Here is a 26,197-nt window from a genome sequence, read left to right as displayed (position 1 = left end):
CCCTCCAACAACCTTTGCGCCTGGAACCCAATCACCACTGAGGACACCATCCGCCTGATGAACTCCATCCACTCAGGATCGCCGACCGACCCATGTCCCCACCACATTTTCAACAAAGCAGACTCCATTATCGCACCCCATCTCCAAGACGTCATCAACTGCTCCCTCAACTCCGCTACCTTCCCGGAAAGCTGGAAACATGCCGAACTAAGCGCCCTTCTGAAGAAACCCACAGCAGACCCCATTGAACTTAAGAACTACCGCCCCATCTCGCTCCTCCCATTCCCTGCCAAAGTCATTGAGAAAGCCGTCAACAGTTAGCTCGCCGCCTTCCTCGAATCCAACAAATCCCTCGACCCTTCACAGTCCGGCTTCCGAGCCAAACACAGCACCGAGACCGCCCTCATCGCAGCAACAAATGACATTCGAACACTACTGGACAACGGAGAAACAGCTGCCCTCATCCTCCTTGACCTCTCCGCAGCCTTCGACACAGCCTGTCATAGCACCCTTTTACAAAGCCTCAGCAACGTCGGAATACAAGGAAAAGCATTGGACTGGATATCTCGTTCCTCGCCGGAAGAACCCAGAGAGTCCGCCTCCCCCCTTTTAGATCAGAGGCCACCTAAGTCATCTGCGGTGTACCACAAGGATCATCACTCAGTCCCACCCTCTTCAACGTATACAAGAGTCCCCTCGCATCCATCGCGCGCCAACACAACCTCAACATCATCTCCTACGCAGACGACACCCAGCTGATCCTCTCCCTCACCAAAGACCCAAAGACCGCCAAAACCAACCTACACGAAGGGATGAAAGAAGTAGCCGAGTGGATGAAGAACAGCCGTTTAAAACTGAACTCGGACAAAACGGAAGTCCTCATCTTCCGCCTGGGACAACTCATGGTGGCCACCGGCCCTGGGAAACGCACCCATACCTACGTACCACGCACATAACCTGGGCTTCATCCTGGACTCCTCCCTCTCGATGACCAGACAAGTCATCGCCGTCTCATCATCATGCTTCAACATCCTACGTATGCTCAAAAAAATCTTCCGTTGGATCCCCACCGAAATAAGAAAGACGGTCACCCACGCACTGGTCACAAGCCGACTGGACTACGAAAACACCCTTTACGCCAGAACCACAGCCAAACTACAGAAAAAACTCCAACGCATCCAAAACGCCTCAGCCAGACTCATACTAGACATCCTCCGCCAAGCTCACATTTCCTGTCACCTGAAAGACCTCCACTGGCTCCCCGTCAACAAGAGAATAACGTTCCGTCTCCTCACCCACGCACACAAAGCCCTCTACGACCTAGGACCCGAATGCCTCAACACGTGCCTGTCCTTTTACACCCCCACCCGCCAACTACGATCGTCCAATCTAGCCCTCGCCGCAATTCCACGCATCCATAGGTCCACCATGGGGAGGGGGAGATCCTTCTCCTACTTAGCGGCCAAAACCTGGAACTCTCTCCCCACCCACCTCCGCCTTACGCAGAACCACCTCTCCTTCAGAAAACAACTAAAAACTTGGATATTCGATAAGTAAAGTACCCCCTCCCTCAAGCGCCTTGAGACCCACTGGGTGAGTAGTGCGCTATACAAATGTTAAACTTGTTATCATACACTCGGTGGCATATTTACTTTTGTGGTACCATTAGGTTAAGTAACTGAATGGAAAGTTGGGATAACAATATCTCCCTAGAAGAAATCAATTTACATTAGAGAAATAGAGAGGAAAAAGAAATATTGCAGATTTTCTCCTCCCTGCAAAATAACCAATTTTTGACTCTACATTCTAGACATCATCATCAGCCCTACAGTAGGAACACTTACGACGGACACCAAACCTGGCTAGGCCACTTCCTCATCCCCTTGTTTTCTGTTAAACAGGGTTCTCCAAAATCTGTCCTGGAGGTCGAATCCATGCCACATGCCACATTTTCAGCATATCTCCATTTAGATAAAAGTAGTTAACTTAACTTAAAAATCTGGCAGGGCAGGGGCGACTTTGCAGAACCCTGCTCTAAAGTAATTGTTAGACCCGTCAGCCTTTTGAGTGGTCCCTCCTATTTAATTATTTATTTTTGTCCCCTTTCTGCCTCCCAACCCCTTTAATTTTTATGTTCACTAGTTTTTTTTGTGTGGTGTTGTCCTTGGGGTTAGGCGCTATCTTGCCCCTATATCTTTTTGCGGCGCTAGTGCCCTCACAAAATGGTGAATCCAGAGTCACAAAATGGTGGCTTATAACTGCCATAATTGTTTACCTCAGTATCTGAGGCCATTGGATTCTATGGGGAAATTCTAGAACCTTCTGGCTGGTTCTGGTAGCCAGAGCCCAGACTATAAAAGGCCAAAACCAAGGTGGCCATTTGGAGGTGACCAGGGAGCTTGGGAGTGTTCTGGTGAGGAGTAAGGCAACCTTGTGGGGAGGAAGGCGCACTGAGAGGGGCAAGATCGACTTATGGGCCGGCTGCTCTTCTGTCATGACGTACCCCCCACCTGTTGACCAAGCCTTGCCCTGATGATGTGACCATTTGCTCCTTAACCCCCTTTTCGCTTTAAATGTTCTTGGTGAACTGATCGTGGGCTATCCTGGAGAGCAGAAGGAAACTGGCCTGAGATTCCTAGAGAAGTGACGTCTGGTCCCGGAGGGACATATCACCTTGTGGAGATACTGGACATTTTCCTCGTACAGCTGGAAGAATGCTAACCGGCAGTACTGTGGGCCCTCATCTCGCCGGCTTGGAGCCTAGAACACGCAGGACTTGCTGGGAGAGAAAAAGCGAGGATCTAGCCATAAAAGTCGCACTCACTGTGGGGAGGTTCCGGTGTCAGCTGTTGGCTCTTTTTGTGTGGGTGCATCCTGCGGTAAAGACGAAGCAGAGCTCGGCAGGCGCATCGTGATGTCGACGGAAGCGGAGGCGAGCACTGAAGGCGGATCTGCAGCGGCGTCGGAAGAGGCGGGGAGACACTGGAATTGGCCGGGCGGAGCTCTACGCGTGTGTGAAACAAGCCGGAGGAGAGCCGCGGAAGCTTCGTCGAACACCCCCAGAGGCCGGCGGAGAGAAGAGCGTCCGACTCCCGACCTGTCCAGAAAGGCGGGTGGAACCAGTGGGTAACGAAGCCTTCTCCTGAGGAGGCGGAACTGGTGCTGTCGGGAAACTGAGGGACAGAGCCACAAGGGGGTGGGGGGGGGAGGGGGAGGGGGGGGGGGGGGTTGGAGTAGCAGGCCTGTTCTTTTGTACTCTTTGTATTCACAGTGTATCGTGAATCAAGGCATAGCGAGACCGAGACCGACGTTAGATTCACAAGGCTCGCAGGTAAAAGTGTTTCTTGCAACTTCTGAAAACCCACAAATCTTATGTTCTTTAAAAAAATAAAATACTATACTTATGGGCAACTGTAATTCCTGTGCCATTTAGGTCTTTTCACGCATGCGCGTCTAAGAAACCCACAGGTGACCATATATATGCGTGCGAATTCATAAAATATTTTGTTTGGTTCACCTTTAAAATAACCCCGAACCCCCCTTTTTTTGCAGACATTGCAGTACGCAAAAAGACTCCGGTAACCTTATTTTACCACAACAACCCTGTAGTTTCTATTTGAACAAAATAAACTTCCCCTTCCTTTTTCTTAATCTCATAATATTTTTCTCCAGATATACTACTGGCAACAGACTAAAACAAGTCAGTAAAGGACTTTGTGTTTACCCATTTCCGTGGTAAGAACTGTTTAAACTAATATAGTATAGAAATTCAGAAACCTCCGCAAGCACCAAAAGTAACAAAGTTTCCTTGTTCTTTTCTTTCAAAACAGACCCCCGACGAAGGGGCCAAAGCCCCGAAATGCATTGGGTTTTTATTTCTTTGGAAATGTGAATTTGTTTGTATTTAAAATGTTACAATGATGAAATAATTGCTGACTTTGCAAGCAATCATGTTTGAGTATAAGAAGTAATTGTGATGTTTACATTCTTTGAAATGTTGATAAAAATTCAACTAAATGAACCACAGGAGAATTTGTTTCTTCAGTAGTGCGTGTTAAAGTCCTGGTGACTTGTTACACCAGGCCACATATATCCTTTTTTTTTTTTTTTACAGAGACATTATACACCCCTCATCGCTGTAATCTTCTATGTTAGAAGAGGTTTGTTTATATGTAAATTATCTGTATGATGCTTAAGATAATGACCAATACTGAGTTGGGGTTATCCATTTTATGAATCTTTTAAATAAGCAGGTCACACTCCCTTGTATAATCCTGAAGGGCCAGAAATTGATAGGCCGAAATGGCTATAATATTACTCAAGAGGAGTCCACATCATGGACAGAAAAGGAAGATTGATGCAAGGAATACCAGCCTAATCATATTAGATGGTGAGTAACAGACCAAACTAGGAATTTAAAAAATTCTAGCAGACGCTTCAAGAATTTTCAATTCTATTAAGGACACGGAGGCTTCGGATTATGCTTCTCTCTCTTTACTGAATAATAGCAGCCAATAAACTTTAAACAGTTTATCCCCGGAAGGACAAACCCCTCCATTGTGTGCATCAATCACATAGGACCCACAGGTATAAATGTCTCTTCACGTCATACAACTTCCTCTTTCTTTGCGAAAACCTTTAAACACAGTCCTTAAACTTGACCATTAAACCTTGCCGATTCTTTCCTCAACTTAATCCCAACTTTAACCACAGGAACATCCTCTCTTGATCCGATTTGGATACCCTCTTGATTCCTCAAGCCGTTTTATCTCTGCTCACCTGAGAAGAGTACATAGGTCGTAAAATACCACTCACTGAATGTATTTCCAACAATATTACTGGCGGGAAGAAACCCAATATCATTATACATAACTTTGTATAAAATCAACATGGTCAATATGAACAATTCAAACCTCATATTATATAATGCAGTTTCTAGGGTGGGATGGCCTAAATCGAGGCGGCTAGAAGGCCAACTAACCTGGCCAGCGTCCGTAAGGATATCGTCTGAGAGGCAAGCGCTCTCAATTCCTTCTTGATCGCAATTCGTTTCTTCAGTGGAAGTAAGAAATGTGCCACAATCGAGTTCACCTGGAACCCTAAAAACTCCATCGACTGTGCTGGAGTCAGTATAGATTTTCTAAATTGATGACAACCCCCAACTCTAGTGGAAGTTGAGTCGTCCACACTAGATGTCGAAGGACTGTACTCACACTCTGTGCCAGGATACATCCCCCTCTCTCGAAAAATAGGTACCACTAGATAGGCATCTTTTAAATCGAAATGCACCATCCAATCCTTTTTAAGATGAAATCTTAAAGTAAATGTATGCCTTCCATCTTGAGATGGCTATACACTACCCAAGAGCTGAACTCACTGAGATTTAACACTAGTCGAAAGCTGTGATCTTTTTTTGGAACTGGAAACATAGTGCTGCTAAAACCGTGATTGTGAGGCTCTGTCTCTACAATTGCTCCTTTTTGCACCAGTGATGCCACTTCGTTGTCTATAAAAGACCTCTCTACATGGGAAAAAATGTAGTGGATGGGGTCTGGGAGTCTGTTTTGAAGTTGCATAAAAATCTATTGGAAAACCCAGTACTGTCCTAATTACCCAAGGGTCGCGTGTCAGGTTCTCCCACTTGTGTATAAACCAGGCACTCCGACAACCTCCCCCCCCCCCCCCCCCCCCCATCTCCACACTGAATCAGGTTTACCTGAATAGGAGGAGTCTCTGTCATTACTCTGTCCTTGATAGCCTCCCTTCTGATGTCTGCCTCTACCACCTCTGTTTTGGTGGGCTAGAAATAGAACTGCTGGGCGGCCCCACATCCTCTCTGGTCAAAGCCTCTGGAGGTCTGGTTAAATACACAGCCGGTCGCTCGATCCCTGAAGCGTCCGGCCCTGGTACAAAGGCGAGTGTGGAAACCCCGCTTCATTTTACTTTGAGACTTGTCCAGTGCCGAGAAAGTCGCCACATATTTCCCCAACTCCTGTACACATTTATCATCCAACAATAACCCGCTCGCCAGGGTTCCCGGTTCTATTGTGGCCATGTCCGCAAGTTGCGAATCAATCCTCATTAGAAATGATAGTCTCCTGTCTGTTGATAGAGAGCAAATTTTGATTTGCCCAGAAAACAGAGTGCCCTCTGCGCCCATTCCAATATCTCCGTCGCGTCTAAAGGGGTGTTGGAATCTTTGGCTTGCACGGCTGCATCGAGGATTTTTGTGAGAGGTCCCGAGATATCAAGTAATTTGTCCTGGCACCCTCTCCATGCCTTGTCTAACCCCTTTTTTGGGTCCTTGGAACACTTTCAGAAGCTTGGCCATATTAGGGTCCAACTCTGGCGTGTCAGCCACTTTGCCCAATAAGGCTGGTCTAGGGAATTCAGACTGCAACATAGCATGAACCTCGCACTCAAAGCTTTTTCCGGAGATACTCCTGTACATAGTGTGCAACCTCAACACATGGCACCTATTCAGTGGACCTCGAGTGTGCGATATTTCTGGAGTCAAAGCGCAGGTTTCTATTAGTTGATACACTACTGACATTATGCGTTTTAGTCGCCTTTTTAGGCTCTTCTGTATCCTGCTCAGAATCGGAGGTGTCCGGAGAAGACTCCTCTTCCTCCCCTAGAATAACAAGCATTAGAAATGCAATCGGGCTCGGATTTATTTGAGTTTGAGCTAATGGCATTGTAAATGCCAATGTCTTTTCGCCATGTGTTATGGAGTGTGTGCATGTGGTGTGTAGTGGAATTATGTGGGTTGGATTGTAATTTTACCAATGGTGGTATGCTGTGCTTTAGATGAATATGATTAAAAGTAAAGTGTGTTTATGAGTTTAATGGAAGGAAGGCACTCCTTTCTTTAATAATATTTACTTATTTTATCTCTTATTTTTCACATGCGTGCTGCAGTGGTGGCACGTTTGTCCTACTTACGTGCCTGCTCAACTACCAACCTAACTTGAGAGGATCAACCTCTCTCCCTCTGCGCACTGTTGCTGCTAGTGAATCACACTAGAAAAATCATCATTTTCAATTACATTTCAATTCTTTCACAATCCTTTTCAACATAACCAAATTCACAATTCTCCTTTGAAAGTGTGATATTTAATCATAAATTCTTTTGCAGTGAATTCAAACATATATTCATAAAACAACAGTTCATAATTTCACTGTATCAGCAGAATACAATCTTTTCTTTGCAACTTATACTTGGTGTAGCCCGATGCATTTCGAGTCCTAGATGGACTCTTCCTCAGGGGCCTAAAAATATGAAAATCTTATGTCAGCAAATGGAATAATATCCGGTTTTAACAGATTCAAGTTTCAAAAACCCACAGATGCTCACTGCAACGTAATATCATGTACAAAAAGTAATCATGGCTGCATCATGCACTTTAACATTTTTTTAAAAAAAGAAGACAAAAGAACCACCACCATTGCACCTAAAACGTGACTGTGTTGAAGAAATATATACTCACAACCGAACCACGGGGTTGTGAAACCTGTAAACGAGAATACTGACTATGAATACTTTCTGAAACCATTCAACCGAAGCACTGAATCTAAAAACTGACTCGTCAAGCCTCCGCTTACCTCGAGTCTCTGAGTTTGAAAACACCACGTTTCCGTCTTATACTTATACTGACTATGAATACTTTCTGAAACCATTCAACCGAAGCACTGAATCTAAAAACTGACTCGTCAAGCCTCCGCTTACCTCGAGTCTCTGAGTTTGAAAACACCACGTTTCCGTCTTATTTCAAAATCGCCACCTACAACGAAAGTGTTGCAATCCTTAGCTACGTGTTACGCACTACAGTGATGATTTCCGCCAACTCCCGGACACCCATTCTTACCTTAACGCTAGACACCAACTCCCGACTCCTCTCGTTACCAGTTCTAAACCCAACACCGGACTCGCCGGGTTAAAAACACGCTCTTCCTCCATCAACACTAAAAACGGACTTATTCCAAACTCTCGGACGCGCCATTTTAGTAAAGTCTACCGAAAACGAAGCCATCAACGCTCGGGGAAAAGTACTCAACACCTCGGGCTACATGGAAACCCTGACATATTGACCTCGCAGGTCCAAGCTCTACACTTATTATCGGGGCGACATCATTGGAAAATAATAAAAACCGGTGAAAAATAAATAAACGAGAAAAATAATAAGTGCTCAAGAAATTAACATCACATAGAGGTTATTTACAATAAAATACAGTGCAATCTAGTGCAATTCAACCATTCAAAAGTACATGTATAGCGAATAAAATCAAAAACATTCATATGCTAAAGAGAGGCTTGGCCAAAACCTCTACATGTATCTAACCTGGCATGCAGTATTTGTTTTACAAGAAACATGTGTAATCTATCTTTTCATTTAAACCTTTTGGTTCCTGGGTCCCTAGGTACCGAATCCAAAATATCTCTCTTTGTAGGAGGGATCTAGTCAGATCCACTCCTTCTCGTAGTTCAGTTTTCTCCAATACTGAAAACTGTAGCTGGGATATGTTGTGCCTGTTTTCTGTCCAGTGTTTAGCTAAATTGCTCTTGATGTTAACATTCCTGATCGTACTTTTGTGTTCCGATATTCTTGTTTTTAGTTTTCTTTCCGTTTTCCCCACGTACAATTTGCCGCATGGACATTTGATGAAATAAATCACACTTTTGGAATTACAATTTAGAACTGGTAACGAGAGGAGTCGGGAGTTGGTGTCTAGCGTTAAGGTAAGAATGGGTGTCCGGGAGTTGGCGGAAATCATCACTGTAGTGCGTAACACGTAGCTAAGGATTGCAACACTTTCGTTGTAGGTGGCGATTTTGAAATAAGACGGAAACGTGGTGTTTTCAAACTCAGAGACTCGAGGTAAGCGGAGGCTTGACGAGTCAGTTTTTAGATTCAGTGCTTCGGTTGAATGGTTTCAGAAAGTATTCATAGTCAGTATTCTCGTTTACAGGTTTCACAACCCCGTGGTTCGGTTGTGAGTATATATTTCTTCAACACAGTCACGTTTTAGGTGCAATGGTGGTGGTTCTTTTGTCTTCTTTTTTTAAAAAAATGTTAAAGTGCATGATGCAGCCATGATTACTTTTTGTACATGATATTACGTTGCAGTGAGCATCTGTGGGTTTTTGAAACTTGAATCTGTTAAAACCGGATATTATTCCATTTGCTGACATAAGATTTTCATATTTTTAGGCCCCTGAGGAAGAGTCCATCTAGAACTCGAAATGCATCGGGCTACACCAAGTATAAGTTGCAAAGAAAAGATTGTATTCTGCTGATACAGTGAAATTATGAACTGTTGTTTTATGAATATATGTTTGAATTCACTGCAAAAGAATTTATGATTAAATATCACACTTTCAAAGGAGAATTGTGAATTTGGTTATGTTGAAAAGGATTGTGAAAGAATTGAAATGTAATTGAAAATGATGATTTTTCTAGTGTGATTCACTAGCAGCAACCGTAAAAGTAAAGTGTACCATACTGCGATTGCTACAATAGTTAATTGTGGATGCGTTAACAATTGATGCATGCACTGATGACTGGTGGTGTGTGTGCTTGGTGGAAAAGTGCACTGCCGGCTGGAGGTGTGTGTGCCTGGTGGAAGGGTGCACTGACGGCTGGTGGGTGTGTGCTTGGTAAAAGCGTGCACAGATGGATGATGGTTGTTGGTGTTTGTGCATGGTGAAAGCATTCATTGACGGCTGGGGGTGTGTTGTTGTGTGTGTTTTCTGTGTACTGGTGAGTGTGTGGTGGTGAGTCTGTGGGGGTGAGCCTGGGGAGTGAGTGTGGTGGTGAGTGAGTTGTGTTGAGTGGTGACAAGTGTGTGGTGTTGAGAGACTGAGGTGTGTGGTGTGTGTGTGTGGTGTATGTGTGTGTGGTGTATGTGGTGTATGTGTGTGTGGTGTATGTGTGTATGTGGTGTATGTGTGTGTGGTGTATGTGTGTGTGGTGTTTTCTGCACACTTACACACTGCCCCTACACATTCACACACTGCTCACTCGCACACTCCCAATGTCACCCTGCATAGTCACACACTGTTTATCCTGCACACTCATTCTGCACACTCACACAATGTGCACCCTGCACCCTTACACACTGTCTCTGCAGTCACTCTGCGCTCACTGTCACTCTCGCACTCACTGTCACTCTCGCACTCACTGTCACTCTCGCACTCACTGTCACTCTCGCACTCACTGTCACTCTCGCACTCACTGTCACTCTCGCACTCACTGTCACTCTCGCACTCACTGTCACTCTCGCACTCACTGTCACTCTCGCACTCACTGTCACTCTCGCACTCACTGTCACTCTCGCACTCACTGTCACTCTCGCACTCACTGTCACTCTCGCACTCACTGTCACTCTCGCACTCACTGTCACTCTCGCACTCACTGTCACTCTCGCCCTCACTGTCACTCTGCCCTCACTGTCACTCTGCCCTCACTGTCACTCTGCCCTCACTGTCACTCTGCCCTCAGTCTGCACTCACTGTCACTCTGCACTCAGTTTGCAGTCACTGTCACTCTGCACTCACTGTCACTCTGCACTCACTGTCACTTGCTGTCACTCTGCATTCACTGTCACTTTGCACTCATTGTCACTTGCTGTAACTCTGCACTCATTGTCACTTGTTGTAACTCTGCACTCACTGTCACTTGCTGTTACTCTGCATTCACTGTCACTTGCTGTCACTTTGCACTCATTGTCACTTGCTATAACTCTGCACTCACTGTCAAAAGCCCTCCTACCCCAAATAAAGATCAAAAACTGATTTTAACAGTGGGTCAAATATGTGCAGCAGTGGAGTCCAGCATTTGTCCATAAGCCGGATTAATGGAAGTTTGTTACTTTAACTGCTAACCAGGTAAAAGAGTTTGATTCTGATCAATTGCATATAAAATCATTTTACCTTTGTTGCCTTCAAATCTGGAGCGGTTTTGCCTCTTGGGCCTACTTTGGACACCCATGTTTAGAACGTGCTGCACAACTCGCACTCGTCGTGCACGGCTCAAAATTAAAATTAGGAAGTATACTGGCTCCCTTTTTTCACTTCAAGTCGAAGATGCGGCCAATGTAGCCTATTTATTTAGGGTGCCTTATGTCTCTCCATCTAAGTGTCTTTGCAGGCCTTCATGAAGAAAGGCAAAAAATCTCACTTTAGAAGATGTATTGAAGTGCTCCAGGGTTCTTGCAAATGAGCGGGACTATTCAAGTGACTATATATGGAAATTCCCTACGAGAGAACATTACATCTCTAGTTCAGAAAATATTTTTTATATAGTGACAGACTTCTAGGCGGGAGCATTTAATACAGCCATTGCTGAAGTGTCTATAAGAGTAATAGGCGCCTTGGTATGCATGCGCCCGCTAAAAGCACAGACAGGATTGACCGATGCACTGCAGAGTAAGGCATTCAACCTCTTAACCTTTTGACAGGCCGTGCCTATGGTGAGAGCTACAGCCCTCTGACAGATGTAACTGCAGGAATGCGTCTGACATGGTGACATTTTTCATTAATGGCTGTGCACTGAAATCAACAGGATTTGATTTGGGGCAGAGAAAGCAAACCCAAGAGTTCTGCAGGGTACATATTCGGAGAATACAGAACAGACCTCGGGCACCCGTCTAACATGCTCACCCCTGCATGGTGCGTCACTGTAGACTGTAGTGCATTTATAATGTATTGGAATAGTAACACTGCACGTGATAATTTTCTCTGCATGATTTACATGGGCAAACGCAAAAAGTGCCCAAATAAACGTCACAGCACAGAGTGTACTACTTTGCAAGCATGCAGTACCTGAAGGGCCCCTGGATCGAGGCACTTTCATCTGGAGCCGTGTAAGGCGAGCTGCTGTCCGTAATCCCTGCAGAGGGGAGAGGCCGGTGTGCAACAGGAGACGGGACATGCTTTCTGAAGACTTTTGCGAGTTTCTTTTAGAGAGCAGCGCACCAGAGATTGGCCGGTGTGCGCTGGAAAACCCACCCCGTTCTCCCACGCATGTCTCCCACGCCTGATGTCGGCTGCCTAGGCAGCCGTAAGAGTATCAAAAGAAAACTCAGCAAGCGTATTAGCGCCCACACTTAATTACTTATTAGCTAACAGGAAAGCTGGTATCGCCAGAACCACATATTGCAAACTTAATTCAGCTCTGAGACAGAGGCGGAAGCAACTATAGGAAGGCAGGGACCGGAATGCCAGGACACGTGATTTGGACAGCAGGAGAGAGGAGGAGGCAGATGCAACCGAAGATAGGGTGCGAACGGGGAGGAGGAGGAGTTGGTTGCAGCCGGGGAGATGGAGTAAGAGTGGGCGCGTGCAGTTCCTGAGCTTAAACAAGCAAAAAGAAAAAAGAGCTACGAAACGAATGAATAACATTACGAGTAACAGCACATCTACAAGGGGCAAACCTCATAGGAGGTTACAAACTTAGAACAAGCGGACGGTTTACGGAGGCTGTGAAATATCTTTTCAGAAATCTTGAAAGACTGCGCAATGCAATGGTGAACGCGCCCGCACCATCTGCATTGCATTACACGGGCACTCGGACAGCTCCTAATTAAGATTAATCACTCTGCTGTGCTCGTTCGCGTACAGAAAATGCCATACAACTGCAATAAATGACGGACGAAAAGTAAATATACCCTATCACGTCAAGGCTACTACATAGACAGCACAGCGAAGTCGAATCACTAGGTAGATGCCATAAAAAACGCCGGCGCGCACGAAAGAATGTGGCAGCCAGACTCCTTTTCAGAATTCTTTTTTTCTAAATACAAAAGAGCTCGGGAAGCTCCGCCCCCCACTTCGTGGAGACGGAGAGGCCCAAGCCCTAAAAAAGGGATGAATTTCCAGAAGGGAGGGAACCGCCATAACCATGGTCCCTAATTACATTGGACGCCACCTTTGAAAGGACTTCCGCTGAGCAGTGTAAAAAGGACTTACCCAGTGATGCCCTAAATTTGCGCTTTCCATAATTTTGCAGGGGCTTCGTAAATGGCTGTAGAGCCTTGATCAGCACCCTGTTCACAGAACCCTGGACGTGGGTATCCAGGGCTTCCACCTGTTGCTCCTCCATCTGGTCTTCAAATTCTGCATAATCATCGAATTTTTGCCCACTGGTCAACCTCCTCAGCGTAATACGCCATTGTGTTAATGGAGGTGCAGAGTTAATACAGGGAGGGGGTGTCCCAGGGGTGTCACTGAGACCAATTGAATAACACCAGTTTATGATTATTAATATGCAACAAGTTGCCCTAACTAGTCCGTTCTTAACTTCAATAAATAAGTCACTCACCCCATCACTTACTTGAGAAATTCCCCAAAGTAGGAAAAAATGCCAAATTCAGGTCTTATTTATTGTGGAGGGAGCCACCCCTTACTCTCCCCTGAGGCAGTGCCTTGGAACGTTTATTCGCCCCGCCGGGCGTTCAAAGGGACAAAGGACCTGGCAGGAAAGCTCACGTATGCGTGGGTACAGATCTGAATGAAAAACCAGATCCGGCTGCTCGTGCATGCGCGAACCTCACCAAACCTCGAGCATCTGTCCCGCTCCACACGCTAACAATGCCACAGTGAGCGCCGATCAATAAACACTAACGTGTATCCACACAACAATATCACCATCAATAAATGCAATTACAGCTTAATCTAACGATAAATCACAGTTAATGAAATATAAAAAAAGGACCTAACTCGCTGCTGCTACAGCAAAGAAAGAGGAAGTTGTATGACGTGAAGAGACGTTTATACCTGTGGGTCTTATGTGATTGGAGGGGGTTGTCCTTCCGGAGTTTTGCTGTTTAAAGTTTATTGGCTGCGGTTATTATTCAGTAAAGAGAGAGAAGCATAATCCGAAGCCTCTGGAATGCCATATAATTGTTTTTTGGATATATATTATATAATATACATACAGCGACTTGGATTTAAGGTTGTGTAATTTGATTGAATACAAGCATTCACAAATAAAATTGATGTATAGCAACATTTAAGGAAGTGTTTGGATGGATTAATAAGTTTGATACAAGTGCTAATAAATAATGATATGAATCCGATAACTCAGGTATTATTGTAGACAAATATATGTACATCCATCCCTCTAGAGTTACGTTTGTTTTGTGAACCCCTTAAGTGAACATCTACTTTGCCAAAGAAAAATTATGGGGTGCCTGCAATCTTTTCAAGGATAAATTGAAAAAAAAATGTAAGCCCCCTGCTGCACAATATGTAATCGAATACCAAATTACACAAATAATTATTTAGCACAATTACCAAAATCAGGCCTCTCATTTTCTACAACCTTTACCATCCTCACTCAAAGAGACTAGCCATTCTGTAAAACCTTACTTGCTGAACCTGAGCAATGCCACCACATTAAAAAGGTACAGTTAAGGACTGTTTAAAACTAGATCAGGTCACACCCCTATGATGTGAACACATTCTGTACAGTCTTGAACTTTCCCTTTCTTGAAAGGTCAAGGAGAGCTGCGTGGGGGGCTCAATTCTGATGTTTCGTATATGATACAGGACCTTTTTGCCAACCTAAAACTTTAGCCTCACAGCCAGAAGTAGCAGGGTCGCCAATGTAATGGACAATAAATGAGGGTAGTCCATTCTTTGTAAATTCAATGTTGTATTTATTTTAGTATCCAGAAGAGAGCCCCACCAGGAGCAGTCTGTGCTCTGCTCAGCCCATTCAGTAACTGATCCAATCATACCAACATTCTAACATTCAACATTCTACACATCACACATCGTGGCTGAGCAGCATACTCCAGCATGTCAATGTGAAGTTATGAAGGAGGACATGGCAGCATGTTCAAGAAATGGCAGAAAACCTTTCGATCATAAGCGAACATATCAACGTCAGTTACTTAGTGGGTATTTTTAAATCGTGCTGGCGACAGCCACAAGGTCAGCAGAGCGTTTATGGAAAGCACCAAATATCTAATGTAATATAGAAGGAAAATAAACAATGACTCTTAGTTACATTAAACACCAAGTGTGCCTGCTAAGCGTAATATAAAGTGTTTTTCTGCGAAAATTGCTTACTTTCTCTCAATGAGGGTTACAGAGCAAAACCTGAGAAGGACTGAAGGGAGATGAGGCAGACTAAACCGGCCTAGTCCAGCCTGTGTTGTTTAAGTTTTGGCGAACGCACAAAAAAGCACAACAGGAGGAGCTGGTGCTCTCCCCTTCCCAGGGCCGCTTAAAGGCTGAACTGTTAGTGTACAGTCAGCCAGTAACAGGGGAGGTTGACTTCGTGTCATCATTGCCAGTCACATGCCATCTGGTTGGCAGTGATGAGATATGGGAGTGAGAGAGGCGGGGCAATGGCATGAGCGGAGGACTGCAAAAAAAATACGAAGGGGCTGTGACAAGGAACTGAGAACACAGTGATGAAAAGCCCATGGACTGGGGCAATAACGATAAGGGGGAGGCATGGCAGAATAGACTGCGAATGGACAATAGGCCATAAACCCACAGAGCAACAGCTCTACTAGCACACTCTGCACTAACATTGTACCCACGTCCAAAACTCACCCTGGCGCAGGTCCTGATTCTCCAGAACATTGTGAGCGCCATACTCCTGTACACCGTGCATGCGCAGAATCTGTACAACGGCATTACTGAATCCACACATGGGCTGGGCAGGTGTGCCCTTGATGAACACCACCACCTTGTGCTGCTTCACCAGCGACTCCAACTCCTCCCGAGGCATGGTGGAGCCTGCGCTGCCCAGCCACCGGCGGTGGAGACCACCAAAGATCCACGGTCTTAGTGGCACGCTGCGAGACATGAGGGTACGGAATACGGGGGCACTCATGGCAGCCACAGGCGTCGAGGAGGAAGAGATATCGGCAACAGTCCTCAAGGGTCACCGCGCCGCCAATAACTCACACTGAACCCAAACTTCGTCTGAACCTTAGCTCTTCCTTTACAACGCATCTATTGGTTGACTCCACAGCAGACCGTATTTCTATTGGAGAGACAAAGCTGTCAATCAGCACTCGGAGCCACTTAAAACCTTTCAAACAGACACCTTTCCTACGTCAACTAAACACGGCCAAGCAAGGCTCCTATGAGAAATAGAAAGATCCAGAAGACCTCTCCGAAGATTAATCCAATCAGAACTCTGTATACAACGGCATTCCCATTCTGACACTTGAATTGACAGAGCTTACACTAGAGAGTGTATTGATTAGAAGACACTCACACCAATCTTCATAGGTAGAAATGAAAACCGACGATTAGACATCGAATCGTTGTGATGTAGTTTCTCATGACCGATGTTATTCGTATAGCCTATGTGTGTCTGTCAAGAGTGCTCTGGCACGTTTTCATTGACTAGAACCACTTTGATTATTTGTAACGTTTCATATTTTCAGTGTTTGTATGTGTGATATACCACTGCCATGTGTGTGACACTGCGTGACCCTTTATTACGTATACAACAAAGCATTTATGTCCACGTAATGAGATAAACATCAGAATTTAACCCCAGTTGTTGTGTAATACCGGTAATGCGTGTGAAATCAGTGGCGGCTGGTGACATTTGAACGTGGTGAGGCGGAAAATGATTTCTGCACTGTAGCTCACAAGCGCAGCGCGCATGCCCGAACACCCTTGAGAAAAAATGTGAAAAGCGAGTGGTTCAACACAGCACCCTCTAGTTCATCACTGCCACCCTCTGGTTCATGTCCCAAGGGGTTCAACTCTGGCACAATTATGTCCACTGATGACATACTAGCACAGTAATGGTCAATCTTGGCATATATAGGGCATCCTTGGGTGAATCATAGCATAAGGGTCGCACGGCTATCCTCATCAGAGCATGAGCACGCGGGGCTAATTGTCTATGGAAATTGAAAGCTGACATTTGGGGGAAAATAGATGAAATCGGATTTTTGAAACAAAAATGTACTTTTCTTTAGAAAAAGGAAAGATTTTTTTTGTGCGTTCACCAAAAATGGAAAGTGCATAGTGGATAGAGCACGTGTATTTTGAGAATCTGTCATGCTGGTGTTTGAAAACAGAATGATAAATGAGCAATCCCCATTTACAGCTGCTCTTTGAAGGGTAGTTGGGGGGGATTTACAGCTGCTCGTGTTTCCTCTGTGCCAGGGGGCACTTGCTGCTGTCGTTGTTATTGCCTTGGTCGTGTGGGCGCATCCTATCCCCGCCCCATTAGGAGACCGGGGGCTGCGGCATGAGGCAACCTCCGGTCTCCCAAGGGGGAGGCTAGTGCGCATGTCCGCGCCGGGCAAGAAAATGACCTGTCCGAAAGAGGACACGGCACTAGCGTGTCTGCACAGCCCCGCCTCCCCCTTTTCCTGATGGTTTCTGGTCCGGCACAGTAACCGGCCAGCCAGAAACTCGTTCCTGAATGTGTGATTTAGGCACACATTGGCAGTCCGGATGGCGGCGGTGTGCATTGGGAGGGCAACGCCCCAACGCCCCAATGGACGCACCGCTGCTGTGTGAAATGCTTATTCTTCTGTTATGAGACATGCAGCTTACTACTTTGCATTGTACGGAGTTGACTTTTACCTTGCAACTACCTCACGCAGGTTAAACTGTGTTAAGCGGCTCCCGCTGCCAAGTAAAGCCCCCTGTCTTCGTCATTTAAATGTGATACTTTCAGCCAATACTTGTAGTTTTCCCTTTTACATAGGTCAGCAGGGCTTTAAGTGGGATGAAAAAACTGGGGGGTCTAAAAGGGGCGTGGCCCATGTAATTAAGGGTGTGGCTTAAAAACATGTATGCTAACAATCTGTGGTTAGCATAGTGGTCCAACCGACTAGTATTTTGCTTTTTCTGTCATTGCATCCAGATATATGATACAAAGAGCAACATCATACCTACAAGAAGTTAGGACTCTATTGGCTTTGTCAATGATTGTTAGTGGCATAAGATAAATAAGCAGCAACTATGGCTTGTATATAATATTGAAAAAGCTTCGACTTAAAGCCCTGGTGACACCATGACAATGTTGCTGCACCTGAGTTTGGACTGCACTGGAATGGGGGAAGATGGCGGCTGACTGAGGAGTTCAGTCGTGAGCTCCTTGCCTAAGGGGACACCAATGCAGATGCTTTACTAGACATTTCCCGCTATGAGGTTATGGCGTTTGCAGTTTAGATACTAGCGATTGTTCTAGAGATAAGCGGATAAGAGGATAAGAGACCACAGAGAACACGGAAAAGAAACTTTCGGGTGAGAGAGGATGGCGGCAGGGGCAGACTGCGGATGCTAGACATTGCCTCGAGGCACGGAAGGCAACGTACTATCCGCACATAGATCACATAGACCTCAGCACTCGGGCCCCCAGAGCTCAGCATAATCATCCAGCCTCTAAACCCAGCTTGAACCCTGCCTCTCAAATGCTACCTCTAGAAAAAACACTACACCACCCACTTATATCCACGTTATGGTGTATCACGGGGAAAAATCTGCCTTTGATTATCGGATGCCATTTGATGCCGTCTGATGCCAAACTCTGTGTAACCAACTTGGACCGTGAAGACTGACCTGAGGACGTCGGAGGTGAAAGGCGGGCTGATCGGGCTGATTGGGGGTTCCAAATCCTGAGAGGTCTCTCATTCCCTGCCTTCGCTCCGCTTCAGTTTCGCACTTCCAGGCTCAGGCTCTGCACTCCGGGCTCGGTGCTCTGGGCTCTGACTGCGGAACGCGGACTGCGGTATAAGGGTAACGAGACACGTGCCAGCCGGCCACCAGTGCGGTGTACGAAGAGCATAGAAGGGACACAGAGCATACCATACATCAGCATCGACGGGGACGGAGCCAAGGGAGGGGCCGTAGTAACAGTGTCAACAGTAACGGCGAATAGAGCGAATAGAGCAACAAGAGCAAAGGTAAAACAAGAACAAAGGCCGTGGGCCACGAACACACAGTAACCCCGCACTACATCTATTAAACTCATTCCGCATTTAGCATACTGATGTTGCTAGGCTGTTAGGCAGGAAAATCTCAGCCTCAGCCTCTTACATTGGACATTGACTTTGACTTTGATAGCACATACAACACAAAGTAGTACAAAAGCATATACTAAGCTTAGAAGTACATAATACATGGTAAAAAAGTGAAAAGAAAAAAAAAGTGCACAAAGCAAGGTACCATAGCACAGTGGAAAACGCAACAGGAAGGAGACAAGAGGAGGGGAGTGAGGCTAAAGGAAGGGCAAGTCGTTGAGTGGCTCCTTTTTCTCCCTTTTTTGGGGGGGAGTTTTGATTTTGTCTTCTGGCAAGAGACAACCTCAGTGCCTGAACCCTGTACCTTGGAAAAACAGGAAAAACAGAAAACTAAGAACCAAGAAATACGGAGCCCATCACCTCAGCAACTCCCCACTCACTTGGAGTGTGGGCAGAAGCAGTAAAAGCGCGCCACACCAACAGAAAAGCAGGGGGCAGGCTGTCTTTCTGTGGTAAGGGGTTGCCTGCAGGAACTGAAAGAAGCAGGAGCGACATACCACAAACGGCACAATCTTTTCACAAAGCTGCAGAGGGGCTAGAGGAAGAGGAAGAGGCAAGAAAAGCAGCACAGAAAAAAAGTATATCCAACTCAGTGCGCTCACGACCTCCTCTATACAACTCACTATTCTCTACCGGTCTCAAATCTATAGGAGATCAATCTGTCCCCGAAAGCTTAGAGAGTACTCTGACAGCAACCTTGTCGACCTTGTCAACAACAACACTGTCAGTAATACATAAGCTGGAACCCATAAAATCCATCAAAATCCCTCAAAGTCAGCAGCCAACAAGTAGAAACAAGGAAGACATTACTCTGGAGAGAAAAGGATACAGCTTAAGAAGCAAGACTGCAGAGATAAAAGCAAGTACTCCGACCAAAGGAAAGGGCCAGTCACCGATCAGTACTTCTACTAGAGGCGAGAAAAGGAAAACCAAGAGGTACGTCTCGGGTCAACCACAAGCCCCCCAATCCGGAGCAAGTCTAAAATCAACTGGATGCAAAGTCTTAAAGATTATCCCAACACTCAGGTCCTACTTCAAAGTTCAGGACAGGGAAAAAGACCTTGTATCTGAGAGTACTGGGGAGGGAGATATTTCAAGCCTACAACCTCCATTTTCAGGTAGAGATCAAATACCCAAAACAATGGATAATCGGAATGGCCAGAAACAGCTCAAGCAAAGTGAAGGAATACTGGATCTAACTGTTAGCAATAAATATCAGGCCCTATCCACAGATGACATAGATACTGAAGCCGGAGTAGAGACTGAACATCAACTTGGAGCCAGAGACGGAGCTGGAGCTGGAGCGGGAGCTGAAGCTGGAGCTGGAGCTGGAGTCGAAACAGGAATGACGAGGATTGTTAAAGAAAAGAATCCACGAGAAGTACACAGGGACAAGAACAAGTATTGCCGGCTCCCCTAATCTCCCCCAAAATCCCCAATACCACCACCACAGACAGTAATAGTATTACCATCTCTGGAAATGCCCTTGAGGAGATGATGAAGGAGCTAAGAACTAAATTCGCGATTTCGGAAAAAAATCAGACCAAAATGTAGGAAGTAAGTGAGGTTCTTGACCAGAAAATAAATACTCTTATTGACAGAGTGACACATGTGTAAGGGAAAATTGAGGTTTTAAACAAAAAAAGCGAGGCAAACCACAAGGAAATAACTAAACTAGAGAAACGGAAATCAGCGAAAGAATGGAGTCCCTGGAGAACCACGCAAGGAGAAACAATATTAAAATCCTGAACATTCCGGAGGGAATCGAGGGAGATGACATAAAAGGATTTATAATTTGGTTACTAGAAGAAAAGATTCCTTGGGCCAAAACGGTCAATCTAAACGAAGATATCTAAAGGGAACATTGTGACCCCTTCAGGATGGGGAAATTCAGAAAGAACCCGAGGAAAATCTTATCAATTTCTTGACATATTCTCTGAAAGAGCGAATACTCAGTGAAGGCTTAAAAGCGGTATCATACACAAAGGATGACTGGTCCTGTAAAATTAGATCAGACCTATCTAAATTAACACAATTAGACAATGGGAGCTGGGCCAATTTATGCCTCAACTAAAGGCACTCAGTGCAAATGTCCAGATGCGCTTCCCAGCTTTAATTAAAATCATGTGGAACAATAAGATGTTCAACATAAGGGACCCAAAAGAAGTAGAAAGACTAATAGAACAAATTAAGACTCAACAGGAAGACCAATCTCTCTCAAAATAGGAAATAAAGTATACGCTTCCGAATAAGAGACAAAAAAACACCAGTGGGAAATGAAAAGGATACTGAAGCAACGCAAAGTAACCCAAAGGCAAGAAGCTCAAAAAGGGCAACTTTCAAATCCCCAGAAAAAAGAAGTTACGGGAGGCTTCCCCAGGGAGGGAGCAGAGACAGCTCACAATAAAGCACCAGAAAAACCAAAAAAAAAGAAAAGAAAAAAAACAACTCACAGGGTGGGGAGCAAAATGGGGGAAAAAGGAAAAAGGAGGACAATTGTATAATTAGGAATCACACAGACCATACCAGAGAAGATGGCTACTGGTAAGAGAATGGAAAAAGAACTGAAAATCCTAACGTGGAACACAAATGGTTTAAGACTCAACCCACGGAGAATGAAGATTCTTGAGTATCTGGAAAACTGCAATAGGGAATTAATCTTAATCCGGAATCACACCTAACAAAAGAGGAGTGGCCACCGATTTGTAAAACTGAGGTATGGATTGACCATTGCATCTGCACAAATCAGAACTGCAACATAAAGGGAGTTGCAATCATTTTTAAAAAATCACTGAATGCTGTGATCGAAAAAACGGAAGTTGACAGAAAGGGCAGATGGGTAATCGTCACGGCAAGAATATACAACAATATATATACAAAGTGGGTTACTACGGCCCAAATACTGATGATCCTGAATAACTGCAGAAGATCTATGCCAATCTCATATCAACCAACAATCCGCTAATAATGGGAGGAGATTTTAATATCATATTAAACCCGTCAGAAGATCGATACCCTGCAAAGAACCTCCCTAACCTACCAAAAATGAGAGAATAGGTAGGAAGATGTATGAAAGATCTAGGCATAGTGGAAGTATGGAAAGAAAAAGGAAACAGAATTTAAAGATTCACATTTAAAAATAACAGACTAGGACATGCTTCTAGAATAGACTTCTTCCTCATCAGTAGGAGCTTGGTAGACCAAACTGAAAAGGTAGAACCGATCCCAGCTCACATCTCTGACCATTCAGCGGTCCAACTCACGCTGACTTTAAAAACACTAGCTCCTCCCCAGAGGTGGACCGCCAATAGGACAATTTTCCTAGATCATGACTATAATGAAAAACTGGCAAATGAAACAAAACAGTTTTTTGAAATAAATAATGCTGAAACTACAAAACAAATTGCCTGGGACGCCTACAAGGCGGTTATCAGAGGGAAAATCCTCAGTATGGCTTCATATAGGAACAAAGAAAGGAAATACTTCATAGAGCAGACCGAAAAAACATTACATTCTCTAGAGTTAGACCTTAAAACAGCTAATTCCAGTAAAGCAATTTCGGAAACAGAAGAAAAAATAAGAAACAAGAAAGCAGAGCTGAATGATTTCTTGGAAGCTAGAGTAAGAGAAAAATGGGAAGCCAGTAAATTCTCAAATTATTAATATGGAGAAGATTGCGGGAGGATTCTGGCCTGGAAAACAAAAATTGAAAGAACTAAAAATAGAATCATAAATATACATACAGAAGGCAACCAGGTCACTCCTCAGACAGCAGTATAATTGGGCAGGAATTCAAACGCTTTTTTGAGCTCTGAGGACCAAATACATAACTTTCTAAATAGAATCACGATTCCGGCAGCATCTGAGGAACAGAAGATCATTCTCAACCAAGAGATCTCAAAGGAGGAAGTCAGAATCGCAATTAAGACCCTAAAGAGAGGAAAAGCCTCTGGCCCGGACTCCATACCAAACCTAATGTATATACAACTTCAAGAAACTCTACTAACACCACTTACAGATCTTTTTAATTGTATGTTCCTGGAAAACCAAAAAATCCCGATATCTTGGAATGATGCAATCATTACCATCATATTAAAACCAGTGAAAGATCCAACTAAATGTGAATCATACAGGCCTATCTCCCTCTTGAATTCAGATTATAAACTATATACGCAGATTCTGGCAAAAAGATTGGGGGCTGTGGCAGGGTACCTAATCAACCCAGACCAAAAAGGCTTCATCAAAGGCAGACAAATTCATGAACTGTCTCACGAACGGATCTCCGCCATAGACATTGCAACTCATTATAACGTCCCCTTATCAGTAATAACCTTTGACGCAGCAAAAGCGTTCGATCGATTCAGCTGGCCCTTTCTGAATGAAATTCTTACTAAATTTAATCTAGGAGACAAAATCGAAAATGCAATATCAAACATCTATGCAAGTCCGACTGCAAAAATATTAGTAAATGACGCTCTCACTGATAACGTTCTAATAAAACGAGGCACATGACAAGGATGCCCTCTGTCCTCCTCTTTATTTATTTTTTACATTGAACCTTTAGCTGCATTATTAAGAGGGGAAGAAGAGATCAAGCCTTTCAAACACCAAGGTTGGGAGAAAAAAGTAGCATTATACGCTGACGATTTGATGATATTCACTGGAAACCTGGCATATTCCCTGCCCAAAATAGAGGAAACAATAACACAGTTTGGCGTAGTCTCAAGATACCTGGTAAACCAGTCCAAAACAGAAATCCTTGAATGGAACACAGCCTCAGGAAACCCTCTCAACAAAGATAAAATCAAATATTTAGGAATAGAATATACAAAAGACCTAGATGAAATAGCAAATCTGAACTTCTCTAGGATACACAAGGAAATAAAGGAAACTTCTTAAGGCCTGGTCAGGTCTACAATTATCCTTCCTAGGTAGGTCAAACTTAATTAAGATGACCATTATTCCAAAATGTACTTACCTATTTAATTCCATCCCACTGAGTTTTAGTATGGATCGAATTAAAAAACTTCAGGGAGAAATATCAAGTTTTATCTGGGCGGCCAAGGGGGTCAGAATAGAGTGGAAAAAACTAAGAAGAAACAAAGCACAAGGAGGAAGCGCCAGTCCGGATATACAGGAACACTGTAGGGCCTTCCAGTTTAAAAACATCAGGATACTGCTGAACAAATGGAGCAGCTGGCCCACATATTTAAGAGCGCTTATATGTCCTGAGGAACAGGATCAGTACCTGTACAAATTTGGTCACCCGAAATTTTTCAAAAAAATCAAACTAAAGGTGATAAAAGCAGCAGCAAGATCTTGGCATGAAATAGGAAGAACCCTAAAAATTCCATACTATAGCAAACATGCGCCAATCTGGGATTCACCAGGCACCCCAGAATGTCTAAAAGACACATTATCGACGCTGCTAATAAAGCACAAGATAGAATACTGGGGATAGCTGATTGAGAAAAACCAGCTAGTAAAATGGGAAATTTTGTATGAGCAAAAGCAGGGGTCGATATCCGGATTCAAATTTTACCAACTAAATAGCTGGGTAAACACTCTAAAGGAAAAACTTCAAGGGGACGAGATCATAGAATCAAAAATCACTAATCCAGAGTCTTTCGAAAAAGAGGTTTCCTACTGGTACTGGGCTCTTATAAGAGCAGGAGAATTTGAGTACAAAACTCCTCAGATCATCTGGGAAAAAGACATGCCAGGCCTTGAACACCTACACCTCTGGCATGCTTCGAACGCTAGTATGGGTCGAACAGTAAAAGCTGCCACCTTAAGGAAAAACCACCTTTTCACAATTCACCGTTCCTACTGGTCCCCAAAACACTATCTAAAATGACCAGCTACGAACCAAAAAAGTGTCCTAAATGTGGAGAAGACAGAGCCGATGATCTACATATGTTACCGGACTGTACTTCACTAAAAGACTTCTGGGACCAGATCGGTAAGACCATCTCTAACGTTGTAGACAAGCATATAAAGGTAAGCACAGAAATGATTATTTTTGGGATACAAAGCAGTGTAACATCTCCACCACTATTTAAAGATCAAGAAAATATTATCTTTATTTTAATCCTGCTGGCTAGAAGAGAGATCTGCATAAACTGGGTTAAGGCTGCACCCCCAAAGCATACAGACTGGTTAAACTCCATATTAAGAGTGTATAATCTAGAGAAGCAAAGGAAAAACACTAAGAAAAATAAATTTTGGAAACTGTGGGAGCGGTACAATCTGAGGAACACCAGGGGGTCCAATGATTAAGGCAACACAAACAACAATTTCAAGTTAATTCTTGAACCGAGAAGTCATAATGACTACCTCAACTCCCACCGAAAATCGTGTCCCTCTTGGTTTGGACAAAAGAATGCCCCAAAAGGTTAAGGTTAAACAGTGGTCCATTCAGGGTAAAGCTGGGCCCCTCACTCAAGAGCTCTGAATGGATACTTGGGCTTTCGACTACTCCTTACCCTAATGGTATTTGCTTGATGAGGACCTAAAAAAAAAAAAAAAGAGAAGGGAAATCCGGAGTGGAAATGACTCTTTAAAGGATTTCCCTTCCCCTACAACGCTCACCCGGCATGACGTCATTCTTAACTAATCCTCTAGTGAGAAGTGAACAGTGTGAGCACGCGCACATGATGATGTTCCTGCTGTCAAGAAATGGGACTCTATCGGGCTCGATTTTTTGCCCTGGCTCAGGCGGTCTGTGTTTTTTACCGGACTGCAGTGACAGCAGTCCCACTTAAAGCCCTGGGGTTTAGATACAAAGCCAGGACCACTGAATTTATTAAGTGCCAATAGTTTCAATGTACCATGAAGTCTAGGTAAAAAAAAAAAAAATTGTGCTGGGCAAAAAGTCCAACAAAAGGTGTTCAAAGGTCAAAGCAAGTACTACCTGTTATTTGTTTTTTAGTTTTGGAGAAATAATACATTAAAACAAATGCTTTTATTGTGGAGAAGGGGACAATTGTTAGTTCAACATATTTTGCAGGGACTGAGACTTTTATTGTATTGTGTTGTAATTGCATTTATATAGCGCTTAATACCCCCGATGAGGCGTCAAAGCGCTTTTTTGGCGAGTAACACCCTACTCCGGTACCCATAGAAGATTATTGTTGAATTAGTATAGTGAAATATGCAAGTACATTTTAAGTGGTGGATA

General features: G+C 44.3%; 1 protein-coding gene across 1 annotated transcript in view; it reads right to left on the bottom strand.

Annotated features, from left to right (window-relative positions):
• LOC147665030 (glutaredoxin-related protein 5, mitochondrial-like) overlaps positions 1-15,978 on the bottom strand; it is a 58,375-nt gene extending 42,397 nt beyond the window's left edge. Inside the window, exon 1 of the mRNA XM_086949804.1 lies at positions 15,569-15,978. Coding sequence (XP_086805930.1) covers positions 15,569-15,851 — 283 coding nt within the window. The 5' untranslated portion in view covers positions 15,852-15,978. The remainder of the gene's footprint in view (positions 1-15,568) is intronic.
• Positions 15,979-26,197: the final 10,219 nt, after the last annotated feature.

The sequence above is a fragment of the Lissotriton vulgaris genome, unplaced genomic scaffold (assembly GCF_964263255.1).
Source record: "Lissotriton vulgaris unplaced genomic scaffold, aLisVul1.2 SCAFFOLD_1537, whole genome shotgun sequence".
NCBI lineage: Eukaryota > Metazoa > Chordata > Amphibia > Caudata > Salamandridae > Lissotriton > Lissotriton vulgaris.
Note: the sequence above shows the minus strand (reverse complement) of the source record. Positions and strands in the feature narration are given on the sequence as shown.